The sequence below is a fragment of the Crinia signifera genome, chromosome 5 (genome assembly GCF_055691185.1).
Source record: "Crinia signifera chromosome 5, ASM5569118v1, whole genome shotgun sequence".
Lineage (NCBI taxonomy): Eukaryota > Metazoa > Chordata > Amphibia > Anura > Myobatrachidae > Crinia > Crinia signifera.
The window spans coordinates 295179026-295199542 of record NC_139221.1 but is presented as its reverse complement, the minus strand read 5'-3'; the positions used below and the strand labels follow the sequence as shown (position 1 = coordinate 295199542).

Genomic DNA, 20517 nt, shown 5'->3' with positions numbered 1-20517 from the left:
CCATAACATCAAGAAAAGGCATTATAATAGAACTAGCATAAAGTCACACACACAACTACAGTAAAAGACACAAGGATTGCTGAGCAACTCAGAATCAATCACTATGAGAAAGGATCCCAAACCTTTAGTGGACTCCATCCCCAGACTTCATCCTCTCAACAGACCATTCCATGAGGGCTACTTCCTTGACACTGGCAGATGGTCGACAAATATTTTTCAGATTAGGGTAATACTGTAGGTTTATAGTTTTTCTCCAAGTTTTTGGAAAAACACATTGTCAACCTACTAACTGTTGACATTCACAATGACATAATTCTGTATAGCAGAATGTTGACATTTGACAAGTCACAATGCTGATCATGTCAACATTCTGTATGGAATGTTGACTTTCACCACACCCTCCTAAACAAGAATAATAATAACAATATTTTTTAAAAATATTTTGTTCTTTTTATTTTTCTGACAATAGCACCTCTTGAAGTTACTTTGTAGCAGTTTTACTTAAGCATCGGAGGTGACATTGGGCTTGCCCAACTTGGTCCATATGTCTGTCTGTATGTTCTCAGTAGTCAGGTTTAACCCACCTCTTCCACCACTTGGAAATCTTGCACAATGGAGGTCATCACAGCTGTGTCTTCCACTCCTTATCCAAGCTATATTTCACGCTCCCTTATTAACACAAATTACTTCTTCTCTTGTAGATTGTCCTGCGAGCAAAGCGTGGTGTCAGCTACATAGGAGATGTGACCGTGGATGATATATCTTTTGAAGACTGTTCACCAATGGTTATCCCAGACAAAGACTGCACCTCAGAGGAGTTCATGTGCTCCAATAAATACTGTATTCCACAGACCAACATGTGCGACTTTGTCAATGACTGTTCGGATAATTCAGATGAGAACCTCTATATATGCAGTAAGTCACTGAGCAAATGCTAATTCAAGGAATGCAAGCCTATAAAAGTATCCTCTGATCTGGTGTAGTTTTATTTTTCATTGACCTTACAGGGACCCGTAAATGTTCCAAACATCATAGAATCTGAGTAAACATTTGGACAAATGATGCTTTGTTTTTAATTAAATACCACTTCTAATTTTTTGCACTTCATGCAGGTTTGGGCAGTAAAACTTCTAAGATGCCACCTCCACACTTTCACGTGAGGAGCTGGAAAGTGGCCATTGGTGGTGGTGGTGGTGATGGTGGCGGCGGGTAGTAGATTGATGTTTTGCCTAGGGGGGTTCCCAAAAAGGTTTGAATCATGACATTCTAGAGCAGGGGTGGCCAGACTTTTGGAACCCGGGATCTTCTTTTTGTACACTAACTTACCAGGGATCTACTGGAATCTCCCCCTGTGCAAATTATTATGCAAAATTTGGTTATGCAGTGGGAGGAGGGTCTCTTCACAAGCGTAATGTTATCTCAGTTGCTGCCTGTGATGGAGTTTTGTGCACCATTAAAAATGTATATGTAATTTTAAGGGAGGCACAAAACTTATCACAGGCAGCAACTGGGACGACATTACACTTGTAAAGATGCCCACTTCCCCTTCCCCCCATGTAAAAGCATAGAAGAAAATGCTGTGGACCGGAGGAAACTTCCCCCCCCCCTCCCCCCCCCCCCACACACACACACACTTTAAAATTTTATTGTACTTGTCAGGATCCCCGCTGCCGGCTGAGCCTCCACACTGCCGCTGTGCCTCCTAACTGCCGCTGAGAATCCCCCGTCGCTGTCGCTTTTCTTCCTGCTCCTCACTTGCGGTGTGCGGGTGACATCATGACACACTGTATCACTGGGAACTCTGAAGCCTCTGAGAACCTCTCAGAGGCTTCAGCTTACATGGAACACACTACATGATCGCGATCTACCGTGCGACAGCTACACGTTCAACCGGTAGATTGTGATTAACCTTTTGGCCATCCCTGCCCTAGAGTGTCCACAAATTTCCTGAAAAATTCAGAAAGCACGACCGCCGTGACCTGAAAATTGAATATCCCCCTTAGAGTCTTGCTTTCAGGCGGAGGCTGCCTTATGCACTGGGCAAGGTAGAAGGCAAGGCCGATAGGGACCATAGGATGTTGGTCTTTGAAATTTCCAGAAGCGCACACAGGTTCGTTCTCTTTTGAAACATTTTGATTATCTCATCTCACATGGTAATGTCCTTTTAGCAATAAAAAGTTTTTTTATTTTTTTGCTGATTTCCATTATTTTGAGTTCTTGGAGAACAGATTGACTTTGAGCACATACAGAACAGGGTTAGATTTATTGTAGAAATATAGCAATAAAACATTACAGAACAGATTGACTTTTAGCACAAACAATGCATATTTCAATTTACTTAAGTTATTCAGTGAAATGTGAAACTCAATTAATGTGACTGCAATCGGACAGAGGCAACATGATAAATAGGATGAGATTTTTAGACTTTTAATCAAAAAACGGCCACATTCGCCTATTTGGTGTAATTCGCACATGTAATAGGATGCGAATTGTGGTATCCATGGCACTTTTTGTAGCGGAATTCACACATTTTAACCTGTCGTTTTTTCACACTTCGCATCCAGATTTTTTCCAATTATAAAGTATACAATTCACAAATGTAATAGGGTGTGATTTTTGGTAAACGTTTCCAAAAATCGCAAACACAGTAGACCGGTTTCAGACCGGCGAATTTGACAGAGCCATGACAGATCAGTGAGATCTGTGCATGGTTCTGTTCCAAAAAAACTGTTATCGTGAAAATTAAAAGAAAAATGGCGCAGAGTCTCCCCTACTGAGCCAGCCTGTTCTATAGTGGAGACGGGGACCCTGTGACATCACTCGGCTGTCAGTGCCGAGTGAGTAGCGACAGAGAGGACAGCAATGGACAAGGTAAGTATGTGTGATTTCTTGGTATAAAAGGGGTGACTATTAAACTTTTACTTTTGTTGGTGTGTGTGTTATTTCCACATTTTTTACAGGTGAACTATGAGACCCATATTAATGCCCCACATGCTGGGTCTTGTAGTTCTTCCCATACATTCATTTTTTTACTGGAAACGAACCTATCCGGGCATTTCCGTCTTACAAATACCACTATTTCAAGCATAACTTTCTTCTGTTTATATTCTTATACAACCGGGCACACAGCCCCTCTGCCTGACTCATGTCTGTACTGCTGTCACCCTAGGTTCCTATATTGGACGCTGTAGTTTTGAATTTGACCTTTGCGATTGGAAGCAGAGTCAAAATGATGAGTTTGACTGGAACCTACGAGCTGGGAGCACCCCAACCGCCGGCACAGGTCCAGTCACCGATCACACTTTGCAGACGCCATCTGGGTTTTATATCTTCATCGAAGGCTCATTTCCACATTTGCCAGGCCAACGAGCAAAGCTTTCTAGCCCAATGATGAGCAAATGGAGCAGAAATTGCAAGGTATGTTTAACCACTGGGAAAATGAGATGAACTTTTGAACTGAAACTAAATTAAAATAACATATAAAAATAGTTCCACATTTCCTTTTAACTAAATACAGTGCTGACTCATTCACACATCAAGCTATGCACATGTGGAGTTCATAAAAGCAGAGTTATATTGAGTATTTATCAGCTGAAATATTTTCACAGCTCTTTATACATGTCCTAAGGACAGATGATCACTATTATGGATGGATGTCACAGGGTATATACACAGTGTGTGCAAACTATATGTACACAGTGGCGTATTTATAATGGCTGCAGTATGTGCGGTGTACAAGGGCCCAAGTCCAGGTTGGCCCATACCACAAATAATACCTCCCAACTGTCTCGTTTACGGCCGGAACATCACGGTTTTTGGGGACGTTCCCGCGGTCCGGCCGGGGCCAGCAGTGTACCGTGGAGGAGCGGCCGTTGGGCACCCCCACTGCCACCCGCTTGTCAGCGGGGAATAGATGCATGCACACAGTGTCTATTCCCTGCAGGCAGAGGGGCAGCAGCAGCAAAACGGGATGTGGCCTCGCACGAGTGATGCGATTTGAAGGTCAGGCCCCCTCACCACGAGGCCACGCCCCCCAAATTTTGGCCGTGTGCAAAGGTCTCGCTGGACCAACAATGATAGTTGGGAGGTATGCACACATGCGGCATACATTTTTTAATACTTACCGTTCCAGAGTCCCACAACAACAACAACAGTGCTGCCGGCCGAGAAGAGGAGACTGCACATTATAGCCAGATAAGGGGGGGATGCATGAGATACTGTACCCTTGCCCCATCTGTCAGCCCCCCCCCCCCAGGTCTGAGTACTGTGACATCCCTGTCACTAGATTCCATGATTTCTGTTTCAATGTGTTAAAATAGTACAGAGGTTGCTGCTATTCATACATGTGACAAGATAGATGATATAGTAGATATTGTTTTTATATGTGTAATTCAAAGTAGTTTAAGGTCTCTTTGTTCCATAACAAGAAAACTTTATAAAATAATAATTAGTTGGAGCTATAAACAGTACCTAGGCATTATTAGACTATTAGTTTAATATACACCCCTCTTTCCCCCGCGCCCTACTGTCTTAAGTGCCTTGGGCCCTGCCAAGCCTTAACCTGGTCCTGGTGCACATGGGCCTCCTTCTCTCATAAAGCACCTTGGCCCTTATTCAGATCGGAACGGTACGGCCCGCGTGCGGTCGTACCGCCGATGTTTTTGGTCTGCACATGCGCAGAGGTGAATCTGCGCATGTGCAGCCCCCTTCGCCGCAGACGGATTTCGTCCGCCGCAAAGGGGGCGGATAGGGGCGTGAGAGGCATCATGCCCTCATTTCCCTATGTGTACGCCCCGCGTTTCATGGGCGTTCCCATGCAAACGCGGGGCGTATGCATGGTAATGAGGGCATGACGCCACTCATGGGGGCGGAAAGCTGACGTCGCCGGATGTCAGCTTTCAGCCCCCATACAAGCTACCACACGGACGATTGTCCGTGTGGTCTTAGCTTGCGGGAGCTGCCGCGGTGTGCGGACCTGCCTTCGATGGTCGACGACCATCGAATGCAGGGGGCAGCTCCCACCATGGTGGAGGCGTAGCCTCCACCATTTTAATGCGGATCGCCAGCCGTCCGTGTACGGACGGCCGTGGCGATCCGTAGGGTGGGCGGGGATTGGTTTGTGCGGCCGGAGCCCCGTGTGCGGCTCTGGCCGCACCAACCAGAATAAGGGCCACTGTACTGTATCCTATGGGCCTTTTAAAATGAAAATATGCTTTTAATAAATACGATACTAATACTTTGTCCAATAATGTTTGCACATTAGATTAAGGAGGTTATTCAGTCCTGGCCGCAGTTTACGCCGGTGGAAATAGCCTATTCAATGATGCCGTTTCTGGCAATATAGAAAGCTGTTTCGGACAAAAAAAATCCAACTGTTATGTTGGAAACAGACACGGATTGTCGAATTCAACAATCCGCGAGTGCTTTCGACAATCCTTGGACTTTCCGACATTCAACAGCCGGAACATTGAATTCCGGCTGTCGAGTTGCAGTTGAGAGAAACAAAAACGGCCTGGGATTCCGACTGTCGGGATGTTCCGACGTCGTAATTCCGGATTGAATACTAAACCCACTTGCATAGTCCCAGAAATATCCATCTATATAGAAAGCACAGACCAGGAAATCACGACAAACAATTGATAATGTAATAAACTTCTTTTTGGATAGTTTGTAGTATCTGCCGGGGCTAATTCAGAGTATCACGTAACCGGCCACAAATACATCCACATTACGTGCCTGGAAATAAAGTCTGAATCATTCTAACGGGCTGATTTATCAATGAGCTTTATCATATACAATGCCTTTTAAAACTCATTGCATATGGGGCTCCAGACAATCATCTCCCAACTGTCATTTTTGAAACATGCCATCAAGGTGCCCATACACGTTACAAAAAGTACAAAAAAGTATGTGTAGCACTTTTTGTACTAGATCTCATCTCATCGCAAAACCAAGATGCGATGAGATGCGATATTGTATGCAATATTGTATACAATAATTGTAACGTGTATGGGCACCTCTAGGAGCTGATTAGCTGGAGTACCATTTATCATTTGCAACAAGTTTTAAAACTGGTGGTATATGATAAAACTTGTAGATAAATCAACCCTTTAATTTGGTGAGCCAAACTTCAATACAAACATTGCAAGACCCATCCGCAAAACTGACTTACTACAACTTTGTTTTGGCTCCTGTATGTATGCAGTAGGGATGTGGTAGCAAGATTTCCACTTAAACCTTGGAGATTTTCCTATGCCTTTCCTCTCTTTCCCCTGATATCTAACCTTCCATCCACTCCTGCAATAAGTCCTAGTATCGCCATAGAACAGTGGTTCTTAACCTTAACACCTCAAGTTGTCCCAACAGTCATGTCTTGAGGATTTCTGTCTGTGGAAGCACGTGGGACAATTATTGACCCACAAAATAGATGAACTCACATGTGCATGATTAAAGAAATCCATAAAACATGGCCTGTTTAAGTGGGCAGAATCATCAATAGAGTATTTGGGAATAAAAATATCGGCGCGTTTGAAGGATATATATGATAACAATATACAGCCATAATAACCCGTATAATGGCAGACTTCGGGGCCTGGAGTTGCCTACCCCTATCTTTCATAGGGAGGTGTCACCTGATCAAAATGGTGGCCTTCCCACGATTACTATATTATATTCAGATGCTCCCGATAATGATAGGGGAGGCAGATCTGAACTCCGCTATCAGTACCTTTATCTGGGCAGGGAAGAAGGCAAGAATATCTATTCATAAACTAAGCCAGAAGACTGATATGGGAGGAATAAACCTGCCCTACATACGGAGCTATGGGCTGGCGGCTAATTACAGGTACGCCATTGACTGGATAAATAATACTGAGACCTTTGCGAATACAAGTCTAGAACAAGCATTTTGCCCAGAAAGAAAGTAATTTGTTGCATATGAAACCATCTGAATTCCCCCAAAAAAATACTTGAAAACCCACTACTGATTACCACATGCAGGGCGTAGAGAGCGGCTCGAGCAAAACAGGGACTGTCCCCATATAACTCAATATTCTCTACAATACATTACAACATAAAGACCCAGGAACCCCTTATACAGAGTAAGAGAACCATCCATAACTGGGGGAAGGAAGGGATTAGGAACATAATTGATGTGATAGATAAGAAATAACTAACAATGCTCCCATATGACAAGCTAGGGGAGAAGTATCCTGAGATAAATATCTCAAAGTTTAATTACTATCAGATAAGAAGCTATGTAACTAGTATAACGACTAGATTGACAGGAAAAGAATTAAAACTGGGCCTAGAAGTGGTGACACTTAAGGCAGCAAATAAGGGAACCACCACCTCATTACTGTATACACAGATTAAAAAACAAGACCTGGTGGAAGATATAAAAACAGGGATGGCAAAATGGGGTGGAGACCTCCCCGGGATATCTCTCCAAGCCATACTGACGGCGTTTGGCAGAATAAATAAAAATCTAGGGACAGCATCATACACGGAAATGCAATATAAACTGCTGCATTGGGCATATTACACGCCTAAGAAAAAACTGCAAATGGGAACATCCCCAGACTCAAACTGCTTTACATGTTTGAATCCGGAAGCGGACCTGTACCACTGCATGTATGAGTGCCCAGAAGTGCAACGATTTTGGAAGTCGGTAGTAGAATATATACAAAATAATTACGGGATAGATATACAACTTACTCCAGAGTGGGCTATATGGGACATAAATATAACTAATATACAGAACAGACTATCGCAATGGCAGATGAAGTTTATAGCCAAAATAGCAGCAGCCACAAGGAAAACAATCCTATCACAGTGGACAGCGGCTAACACACTCACGATCACCTTGTTAAACCAGAATTCTACACTTATACCAGATGGACTGGATAGAGATGGACCTAGATAAAGACAAAAAGATTAAGTCCTTTTTTGAGATATGGTCACCACATGTTAAAAAACTACCCAGTCAGGCTAGAGAAATAATAAAAAAAAATGGTCTCATCGACATCATGGTATAATATGGAGATTGAGATCAACAGAATAGAACCTTTTTGATAGGAGAGAAATAACACGACTAGGGGGTGGAGGGAGGGGGGGAACAGAGATGGAGTGGGAGGAGAAATAAGAAGTGCAGTAATGCAGGAATAATAACAGAGGTATGGCTGGGTAAGGCTAGTGATAACAAGGTCAACGACCCAGGGGCTCTTTCAGGTATAAGAACGGGGCAATGGTAGAAAGCACCAGCGTAAATACTGTTGGATAAAATGAAACTATGGAATAGTCACATTTTAAATGTATGTAATGTTTTCTGTATGTAATATGTATGTTATGTAAATGTGTAAAGGTCTATTTGTACATATTGAATAAATTAAAAATTAAAAAAACATGTCCTGTCGGTGGTACTTGAGGGATAGATTTGAGAACCCCTGCTGTTTTTTATCCTACAGCTATTTGCCAGATGCCCTTATATAAATGTTAATACCATCAATATTAAGAATACAGTTATAGAAACATAGAATTTGACGGCAGATAAGAACCACTTGGCCCATCTAGTCTGCCCCTTTTTTTTAAACATGTTACCTCAAACCATATTTGATCCTTATTTTTTTGTAAGGATATCAATATGCTTATCCCAAGCATGTTTAAATTGTACTACTGTATTTGCGTCTACCACCTCTGATGGGAGGCTATTCCACTTATCTACTATGAGGAAGGCTAGTCAGATGCTTGGTTGCATAGGGAGAGGAATCAGTAGCAGAAAAAAAGACGTAATAATGCCACTTTATAGGTCATTGGTACGACCTCATCTGGAATACTGTGTCCAGTTCTGGGGACCATATCTTCAGAAGGATATAAATACATTGGAGAGTGTACAAAGAAGGGCAACTAAAATGGTTCATGGCCTACATCACAAAACTTACCTGGATAGACTATAAGATCTTAACATGTATAGTTTAGAGCAGAGAAGGGAAAGGGGGGACATGATAGAAATCTTCAAATATATCAAGGGTTTTAACATAGTACAGGTGGGAAATTTTCTTCAAAGGAAAACAAGTAATAAAACACGAGGACATGCACTGAAACTGGAGGGAGGTAGGTTCAGGGGAAATGTTAGAAAGAATTACTTCACAGAAAGGGTAGTGGATAAGTGGAATAGCCTCCCATCAGAGGTGGTAGAGGCTAAGACAGTAGAACAATTTAAACATGCTTGGGATAGGCATATGAATATCCTTACAAATAAATAAGGATTAAAAAGGGTTGAGTTTACCTGAAGGGTAAAAAAAGGGGCAGACTAGATGGGCCAAATGGTTCTTATCTGCCGTCAAATTCTATGTTTCTATGTTACTACTCTTTCTGTGAAAAAATTCTTCCTCACATTTCCCTGAATCTTCCTCCCTCTAGTTTCAGTGCATGGCCTCGTGTTCTGTTGCTCCTCTTCCTGTGAAGAATGTCTCCCACCTGTACCTTGTTAAAAATCTTGATATATTTGAAAGTTTCTATCATGTCCCCCCTTTCCCTTCTCTGCTCTAAAGTATACATATTAAGATCTTTTAGTCTTTCCTGGTACGTTTTGTGATGTAGGCCATGCACCATTTTAGTTGCCCTTCTTTGTACAGTCTCTAATGTATTTATATCCTTCTGGAGATATGGCCTCCAGAACTGAACACAATACTCTAGGTGAGGTCGTACCAATTACCCGTTTTAAAGACAGTTCTACCATGTCTTTAAAACAGTTGGCAGTGTTGATTTAGCAGGCGAACCTCCCCCCTAGTATTTATCCACCATATAGCGGACAGGGCTGTCCACATCAGGTAGGTTGGATTGTAGCAGTAAATGCATTTTCCTATGTTTTTAGAGGGGTTTAGAATTATGAATCTCCGATAAGGCTGAAGCAGAAAATTGTGATTTTACTCTATCATAAAATAAGATCTCCCTAGTCCAAGTTGAAGAAAGGTGGTCACCATGCCTGTAGTGCCTGTACTGTAGCCTTCTCCTAGAGAGAAATAGCCTTACCATTTATATTTAGCTTAGTAGGATGAGCTGATCCCCCTGGTCTGGGAGAGAGAGAGAGAGAGAGAGAGAGAGAGAGAGAGAGAGAGAGAGAGAGAGAGAGAGAGAGAGAGAGAGAGAGAGAGAGAGAGAGAGAGAGAGAGAGAGAGAGAGAGAGAGAGAGAGAGAGAGAGAGAGAGAGAGAGAGAGAGAGAGAGAGAGAGAGAGAGAGAGAGAGAGAGAGAGAGAGAGAGAGAGAGAGAGAGAGAGAGAGAGAGAGAAGAGAGAGAGAGAGAGAGAGAGAGAGAGAGAGAGAGAGAGAGAGAGAGAGAGAAGAGAGAGAGAGAGAGAGAGAAGAGAGAGAGAGAGAGAGAGAGAGAGAGAGAGAGAGAGAGAGAGAGAGAGAGAGAGAGAGAGAGAGAGAGAATAGAAATGAAAGATTTTTTTTTTTTTTTTTGCTGTGTGGATAAATCCTCCTCCCTACTTGAAACAGCTACATTGGACATGAGATTATCTGGGAAATAGATAGTGTTCATTATCAAACCTAACAGACCTCTAGGTCCCAAGGCAATAGTATTAACAATTCAACATGTGCTCTTTTTAAGCTAATTAAATGCTTAAGGTTTTCAGTATTGACTAAACCTATTTAAAACAGAAAACAGCACAGACTTGCACATAAATGTAGACGCATACACTACAACATTTTACATTATTATTTTTATATACAATTTGTCATCAGATGGAAAATCTGATCATGTGAGCCTATCTCTGCAAACACTGCGATACTTCACCTTAAGGGGAATGCTACCTCTCTCTGTTCTCATACTGCGAATGGTATATACAATATTATAGCAATTATACTAATGACCATTTAATCATTCTAAATACTTGAAAAACAGATGGTAATAGATTTTGTCACTCTGAGTGTGAGGCTGTTTCCACAGTTACATCTATTGTGCCCTTCTATATATACAGTTGCATGAGCCCAACAGAATGTTGGACTATACATAGCGTACAATAATATAGTATATGTGTGCCAATAATCATTAAACACAGTATAGAACATTTTTCACGTACACTAGCTTAAAAATAAAATACCACTGCTGTACTTAAACCAGCCCTCCATATATATATACATATATATATATATATATATATATATATATATATATATATATATATATATATATAATATATATATATATGCACTTATCATGGCTTGATTCACATTGACTAGCTCTAATGCCACCCGCCTGGCGAGCTAAAGCCCCGCCACCGCATGAACATCACCGCTGAAATGCAAATGGATGTTTAGCATAAACATCCATTTGCACGGCAAGCATCAACCTGCCCACGTATCCAAGGGAACGCCCAGTGTTGTCATGGGGATGCACATGCGTTACCGTGCGCTATCCCCTTGACCGCCTCCAGCCCCCTTCCCCTCGCGAACGCATTGGCATCTGCACAGCGGCCATGCACATGCATATACAGTATTAGCATATACTCATGCGCAGAACAAAAACATCTGTCCCCGGAGCATATACATCGGGGACCTGTCGCACCTGAATCAGGCGTATACTATCAAACCATCCTTAATCTCTTAACTACTATTTTCTAAACATATTGTCAATATTTTAATGATCAAATTATGTAAGTAAGAGCTATTTAAACCCATTGCAGTATAATTTATATTTATTATGAAATATGCAGATTTATACATTATATTATGCTGAAACAGGGTTATATCGTTGTTATTCACATAATTTGATCATTTAAAAATTCCATTGGAGACAGTTGACAGTTGACAGAAAGAATTTGCTCTGCTGGGGCCAAGACATTTGCATCGGAAGTCACAAACCACTTGGCATACTACAAAAAATACTCCTATTTTGTAGAACAGTCACCTCCACTCAAAATGGCTGACTAAATGTGGTCATGTGATAACCACCTAATATGTTATATGAGAGAGTATCCTGTAGCAATATACATGGCTGGAACTACAGTAATGAAAGCCATGACTCCTATTTGTAAATAATTTGTTAATTTGTCAACCACTGTAGAAATAATAAAGCAATACAAAAATTTGATCCGCAATAATTCACATGCACCTTGAAACTGTATTCTGGAAAGGTAGGTTATCCAGAGTAAAGTATTGTCCATAGCAAACATTGGGGCAGATGTATTAAGCCTTAACAAGAGATAAAAAGCAAGTGTGATAAGAGGAGATAAACATCCATCCAATCACCTGCCAACTGTCATGTTACAGGCTGTGTTGAAAAAAGTCAGTAAGGAGGTGATTGGCTGGATGTTTATCTCTCCTTATCACCCTTGCATTTATCTCTTGTTAAGGCTTAATACATCTGCCCCATTAGCTCATGACTTCTCCACATGTAACTAGCAGTATTATAAACACAACAGTCATTATGTTAATAACCAATTATATTCTCAGAGGGAGTCCATCTTCAGTTATTGAATTAAGCTAATTTGTTTCATACAGCAGTTTATGTTTTTATGTTATTATCAATGCTCTTATACAGCTATAAAGTCCCCACCAAATGTAGGTGTTCTCTCTTTCAGCTCCTTTTTTATTTTCACATGTATGGAGATGGCATTGGGTCATTGGCTGTACATCAGGTGACCGTGAGCGGACATGAGGTAGTGCTTTTAAACCTGACTGGTGACCAAGGGAATTTTTGGCAGAGGAAAGAGCTAGAACTCCATGAACTAGGAGAAGACTTTTATGTTGCATTTGAAGGGAAAGTTGGCAAAGATCAAAGAGGAGATATAGCGCTGGATGACCTAGTATTTTCGAATCAATGTGTTCTGTCCTCTGTCCTTCACCCTGATTCTCCCGATAACTTGCTTGGGAAAGGTAAGGAATCCGTTTGTGAGTTCATTTTTACTCAAACTATTCTTTTATGCAATTTTTTTTTTAGCTATAAAAGTAGTAAGGTTCAACACTTGCTTTTATTTTTCTTTAATGCAGGTTGCTTTGGCCTTCAGTCTATATGAGCAAATAAGGTGACCACTAGTGGTTAGCATACTAATACGCAGTACATTACCCCTTCTTTTCCAAAGAGTAACTTCAAGAACAATGTGAAACCCAGGCATTCCGGGGTGTAATTAAGGATCCAGGAACAGTTTTGTGCCCCCAAATCTCTATAAAACCATTATTTGTATGATACATTAGTGGAATGTTGCCCTATTTAATTTACATAAGTGTAAGTAGTCTTATTTGAAAGGTCCTCCTTAATTACAGATCTGTGGCAGCAACTAAATGCATAAAATGTGCAGACAGTGTCAATAGGTTCAGTTTTGTTAACCAGAATGGAAAGGAAATGGGATCTAGCTGACCTTCAATGGGAATATCTGAACAGATTCTGAACAATGTATAGAGCAGTAATTCTGAACTTCTGCCCTCAAGGCAAACTTACAGTCCACGTTCTAGCGATAACCAGGCTTGAGCATTTTGAGCATACACAGGCACCCCCTAATGCTGTGCCCACCCTTATGAACCCCTCCTGTTGCTAGCATCACCAGAAATACCTTCAACCACAACTTTTGCTTTTTAGAACTGTACTCCACTAAAAGAAGCGCCCATCAATCAATTGTGTGTTTTGCACTAGACCATTGTCATAGCACTACATACCTGCGTCATCCATGTATGTTTTTGACTTTTTTTGCATGTACTGTTACACAGAGTAATAAAAAGATTCAATCTGAAATAGGCAGGAGATTATGGTGTGGCTGAGAGAAGTTTTATATTGAAGCAAGTGCCAATAGATGATGGTAGACACCCCTTATTGGCCAACAGTTATGTTGGCCATTCAGGTGAATTGCGTTAGCCAACAGTTCTGTCAAGGTAGGGTCTCTTGAAAACGGAGCAATACAAGTGCAAATTTCAATGATGTGGGAAAGATACCAACTATTTGCAGTTTTTATCCTTAGATTACCAGTCATATGTTCTCCAGGGCAACCAAAATTAATTGACAGGGTAGACAGGGGGCAAGGACAACAAAGACTACGATAGATCACCTCGCTCTCAAAAAATTTACAGCCACGAGCCCGCGAGGGGACACGGAACACATGTAGAGTAATCCGCGTCCCCTTGCAGGGCTCGCTGCGCTCGCCACACTATATAAAATCAACTCCACGCCGATGTGGATAGTGGGGGTATGAAATCGTTGAAGGACACGTTCCGCTACGCTCGCCACACTTCGGGGTAGCGTGGATAGTGGGGGGGGGGGGGGGGTGCGTAAAACATCATTGTGTGTCATACAATCATATTATTGTATAGCTAATGGCATCGCACACCCTATAAAATTACATGGGATGCGATCCCCTGGGGCATACAGAGCGATGCGATTTCACTGCGTTAACGTACGTACGAATTCTGGGCGCCCTGCCATCTTACAGGTTGGGTTTGGAAAATGACAGTTAGGAACTGATTGACTGGTGGTTTATCACTCTCCATTGTACCACATTTCAAGGCTTAGTACATCTCATCCTCTATGTGCCCCTAACATCAGGCATTGTCTATAACATCAGGCATTGTCTGTAACATGATAGGAGCACAGGTTATTATTGACAGCTAGCTGTCATTTTATACACTGTAAACATAATATCCCAGCCGCTATAATGCCAATGGTCAGGGTGCCTGTTAATCAGGGGTTTAAGTGAGGGGGAACGGGGTGGAAGTGAGTTCCACCACCTCTAATGGTGAGGTGGAACATTTTAACCTCCACATTGGCCCTGCACAGTAATTCTCACAGAAAAGCATTCTAGTTTGCAGGGGGATGCCAAAAACCCTACCACTGGCCTTGTCTCTGCCTAATGGGGGGGGGGGGGGGGGGGTGTAATTAGGTGGCATAGAGAAATGAGTTCCACCCCCTCTGCATGACCACTTTAAGCCCTGCTGGTAAGTATCTTAACCCTATCCCTAATTAGCCCACCCCTACCCCACTCCACAGCATACCCCTCTCCCACCACTCAGCCTAACACTCCCCCTAGTGTCTAACCCCCTACTTACAGTCGGAACTCTGACCTCTGTGATGCCGAATCCAGACTGCCAGGATCCATCCATTGTATAAGTATTTGTGGAATAATGTTTTTTTCTGTCCACTGTAATTTCCTGAATACCCGAGGTTAATGACATATTGATATTGACTATTGCAATTCATTGAGAATTCAGGCAGTTGTACTCGCTTCATTTGTTTTCTTAACCAATGGTTGCTTCCTCACAGGCATTTGCCCAGCCGGCTTTTGTAGATGTAATAATGGGAGGTACTACAGCATAGGGAAGCGGTGTGACTTTGTGAATGACTGCGGGGATAACACAGATGAAAATCATTGTGGAACCTCCTGCACGTTTGAACATGATATATGTGGCTGGCAGAACTCGGTGGCTGACAACTTTGACTGGATCTTAGGAGGGCCATCTTCTCAAATCCTGAGTCCTCCCATGGACCACACAATAGGAAACGAGCGTGGTATGATCTTAGTTTATTAATAATATGTTATAGAAAGTGACATATACAGAAACTGTTATTATCCAGTCAGATTGTCAATGGTAATATTAATACCAGAATGATGGTGTCAACAGTTATAGTTATAATGTTGACATCATTGATGTGATACCTGAGAAATGTCAACATGAACAGAATGTCAACATTACCATTATCGTTAAGAATAGACTTTGATTTAACCCCTTGAGTGGTGTTTTTTTCTGGGGCAGGAGAAACCTACCAGGTCAGGTTTGTTGTCCTGCCCCAGCAAAACCACCACAGAGCTGTGGGCCACCCCCCCCCCTCGACCCATCTCTCTCCCCCTCCTGTCGCCCCCTCTCCCCCTCATCTGTGCTCCGGCATATTATGCCGGAGCTCCTGGGTCCTGCCGCTGCCCCAGCTGCCAATCATAACAAGTGGCAGGCTCTGGGATGCTCGAGGCGGCTCGGGAGGTCTCGGGCGGCTGAAATCCCAAGTTCCCCATAGCAGCACCGTACATCCTCGAGCCTGCTGCCTGCTCAGTGCTTATTAGAATTAATGGTGGCGGGGACAGGGGAGCTTCGGCGTACAATCGCTGGAGCAGAGAGGTGAGTGGGAGTGAGGGGAGGGGAGAGGAGAGCGGGGGGGGGGGAAGGGGGATGCCCGGATAGGTGCACACCTTTATCTTAGTGGTATGCCCAGAAATTTTCCGGGATAGCCCGCTGCGGCAGCACAGCTGAGCCCGGAAAATTTCCGGGCATATCACTCAAGTGGTTAAGAGTTGTTTTTTTTATTGCAAATTTTTATACATAACATACAATAGAAGGTGTACAATATCATGTCACAACTTATCAATTCAAAAAAGAAAGAGACCTGTAGGTTGGGGTACCCATGAGAGAACATATTGTATTTTCAAATAAAAGTACTTCTAACATGAAGTTGGATCAAGCTTCAAATGTAGTTATTGGTAGGGAAGCTGTCTTTATCTTCATCAAGCATCTGACATGCGAGACGTTTCCTAAATTTCCTAATTCAACTTTTGGAACTTTTGGTACCCCAAACAATCGGGACATGAATAACACAAAAAACACAAGATCGAGCGTAACTAAGATCTATTCTAATTCTACTCTCTAAACATATACACTTAGACAGAAATTAGAGGGAGAGAGGAGAGAAGGAAAAGGGGTGGGGGGGGAGGTGGGGTGGGGAGGTACATTCCAGGCCCGATTGGGGGGTCTAAGTGGTTAAGAGTTAAAGTGAGCACTAGGGTTAGGCGTTAGGAAAAGACTTACCTTAAAACCATGCTGTCAACATTCTGAATGTTGACATGGTCAGTGTCAACATATTGAGGGCCAGATGCACTAAGTTTCAAAAAGTGATAAAATGGAGGGTGATAAACAACCAACCAATCAGCTCCTACCTGACATTTTTCAAACACAGCCTGTGACATGGTGGGTAGGAGCTGATTGGCTGTCTGTTTATCACTCTTCATTTTATCCCTTTTGATGCTTAGTGCATCTGGCCCGGAAAATCCCAACATGTTCACTATTAACATAGTGATGGTGAAAAGGTCACATGAATATTACACAGATTTTTTGGGAATATTTATTTTCATTTTTAAAAAATTTTTTTTTGCTTTTTCTTATTGTACCATCAAGTTAGACTTACGATTCGGGAAAAGTAGAGTGGCCCGGAGTCATACAAGGGGACGCAGTACAATAATTTGGAGCCTCTGTGCTTAGGTGTCAACATTTACACCTAAAAAACCCTAAAAAACTTATGTCGGCCTTGTTTTCATGTTTTGACCTCCTCCATGTTAATCTTTTTACCTTGTAATGTTTTTTGTTTTGGTAATTGTCCCATTATTTTGCATGTGTTCCCTGATCCAGGTCACTTTCTGTACCTTGAGTCGTCCTATGTTGGACTACAAGGTGAAAAAGCTCACGTGAAAAGCTCCAAATGGAAGGAATCAGGAAAAGATTGTAGACTCAGCTTCTGGTACTACATGTCAACAAGAGCAACAGGACAAATACAAGTTCTTATCAAAGTACGAGATTTATTTCCTTTTCTTAATACTTGTGTTATTGTGTTTGTGTCGTCTAATGTATAATTCCACATTCATAACATGCTCAGACCCTGAGGGGAAGTTCCTTCCCATCTCTATTCATTTGCTTTACATATACATCTAACAGCTGGATTTTCCCATCATTGTCATAGACAAGCATTTGATCTACAGGAAAATGTGGCATCTGAAAGCACCCCCGCTGTATATTTACCAACAGCACTTAGGTTTCAAGGATTCAGCAAAAATAATTATCTACTCTAAGCATTTGTTTATCTGATGAATACTACGAGATATTGTAGGTGCTTTATTCTGTAAAAAAAAATACCCGGTACTCTTTACTTAGAAGGGCGCCCACGATTTTGATCGTGGGCATCGTTAGAAAAAAATCTCGGGCATCTCGGGGATTGAATGCACTAAAAAATCGGGTGCGATCAACCGACGAGATGCCCGAGATTTCCCATAGGGAACAATGTTAAATGTCTCAATTGACCCAATTTTCCTGTTCAATGCCTCAATTGACCCGATTTTTCCATAGGAAACAATGTTAAATGGGCCACAGAGGCCAAATAGGCACCCTGAAGTGTATAATGGCCACCCGAATTGTTAACGCCACCCCACGATCAACGTCAACCCGATGCGTGGCGAGCGCAGCGAGCCCGCGAGGGGCGGCGGTACGCGTCCTACGACCTTTTCATACCCCCACTATCCACGTCGGCGTGGAGTTGAGAATAGAAAGTGTGGCGAGCGCAGCGAGCCACCGAGCCCGAAGCGTGGCGAGCGCAGCGAGCCCCGCGAGGGTACGCGGACAGCTGTGAAGCCCGCCAGGGGACGCGGATACCTGTGAAGGTATCCGCGTCCCCTCGCGGGGCTCGCTGCGCTCGCCACGCTTCGGGCTCGGTGGCTCGCTGCGCTCGCCACACTTTCTATTCTCAACTCCACGCCGACGTGGATAGTGGGGGTATGAAAAGGTCGTAGGACGCGTACCGCCGCCCCTCGCGGGCTCGCTGCGCTCGCCACGCTTCGGGTTGACGTTGATCGTGGGGTGGCGTTAACAATTCGGGTGGCCATTATTCACTTCAGGGTGCCTATTTGGCCTCTGTGGCCCATTTAACATTGTTTCCTATGGAAAAATAGGGTCAATTGAGGCATTGAATAGGAAAATCGGGTCAATTGAGACATTTAACATTGTTCCCTATGGGAAATCTCAGGCATCTCGTCGGTTGATCGCACCCGATTTTTTAGTGCATTCAATCCCCGAGATGCCCGAGATGGGCGCCCTTCTAAGTAAAGAGTACCAAATACCCTTAGGCCCATTATTGAAAAGCAACACAACATAGGTAGTATTATGTAACCTGTATGTTTTTATAACAAAATAAATATATATTTAGAAGGTAAAAAATAAAGGGTAACTCCACCTTCAAACAGTGCTCCAGCCAGGGATAGCAAATACGGTAAGTATTTGTTTATTGTGGGCTGGTTGGTGGAGAAGACGCAATTTCCACTTGTAATATAACAGTCCCCATTTACAGTGATCTCTATACCACGGGCAGCATTCTTACACCCAAAAATTTCCAACCAGACCCACAAAGGCAGCTTGGGCTTTTCCCTACTATGATTGGCAGGCTATTGGTATCATGTTCCCCTTCTACGGTGGTACGATGGTAACTGATTTGGGGATCATCAATGGATGGCTGATATCGATGTCAAGAGGAGGGGACAAAAAACACAGAGTGTTGACTCTACCAGTCTGGTATAAAAAAAAAAAAAAAAAAAAAACGAAAACACTTCCTGTTCTCTTGGCTTGGTAGTGATATGAGTGTAAGCTCTCACGAGCAGGGCCCTCTCCCAATATGTGCTTTTCCTTCTCTTAAAAAAACAACAATCTTTGGCACCAAATCCTTGGGTTTTTCTGCTATGGTTAAATAGCCTGTACTGTTGTATTCATTTGTAAAAGTGCCCATACACGGTACAATTATTTTATGCAATTTGGACTAGATTGCATCCTGTCACATATGTTTTGCAATGCAATGAGATACAAATCGGTACAAAAAGTGTGTGCAGCACATACTTTTTGAGCTGTGCGATGGGATGTGCGTAAGAGCACGCCTCTCATCGTACCCAGCAAATGTACCATGTATGGGCACCTTTAGTCTCTGTTTCATGTTTTCTTGTTTGTTTGAAATAATAATAATAATAACAACAATAATAATATAATACAATGTAATGGTCTGGGAACCCTAGGTGTATAGTTTTCTTTTTAATTCTAATGTAAAATAGCAAAAATAAATCTGTGTATATATTATAACTATTTAATCCATTCGTACTGTGACCACCAGGGCGGCAAAGTTCCCACTACTTAATCTCCAACCATGACAACTGCTTCTGGTTTCACATCATGGTACCAGGAGGAGTCCTAGAGCTTTCATTGGTCTCTGGGAAGGTGTCAATAGGAGTCGCCCCGGTCGCACTGCAAATGTCCACACAGGCATGAGAATGGATGATTTGCATAAACATCCATTTGCAGCTTTGCGTGTGGGGCTGAAATCATTCAATGGTCGCCAACCATCGAATGATTTCTTAAGTGCTCGCAAATCTAAGTCGCTCTCTGGTGACTCAGATTTGCGGCACCCAGCTACATGAACAAAGCGGGCACCTGGCATCCTCTGACGTCAGTTACCCACCCTTAGCACCTGCGTCACACTGCCATTTGCATGGGAACGCCCAGCGTTTGCATGGGAAGGCCCATGAAACGATGGGTGTTCCCATGGGCGTGACCCGTGGCTTCCGCCCCCCGCCCGCACTGCTCTGTGCGAATGGGCCGGCGACTATGCAAGTTGCTGCATCCGTTCTCAAGCAGAGCCTACACATGTGAAGAAATGGTTATGCGCATGAGCAGTAGCAAAACATCATTCCCCAGTGAGAACGTGCAGGGGAGCAAATCAACCAAAATGACCTCATTGG

At 42.8% G+C, this 20517-nt stretch overlaps 1 protein-coding gene across 3 annotated transcripts in view; it reads left to right on the top strand.

Annotated features, from left to right (window-relative positions):
• The window catches only part of MALRD1 (MAM and LDL receptor class A domain containing 1), a 442313-nt gene that overhangs the window by 280360 nt on the left and 141436 nt on the right, over positions 1–20517 (top strand). For all 3 annotated transcript variants that reach the window (XM_083189314.1, XM_083189313.1, XM_083189315.1), the window contains 5 exons: positions 702–915; positions 3170–3417; positions 12586–12880; positions 15252–15497; positions 17381–17538. In XM_083189314.1, coding sequence (XP_083045440.1) covers positions 702–915; positions 3170–3417; positions 12586–12880; positions 15252–15497; positions 17381–17538 — 1161 coding nt within the window. The remainder of the gene's footprint in view (positions 1–701; positions 916–3169; positions 3418–12585; positions 12881–15251; positions 15498–17380; positions 17539–20517) is intronic.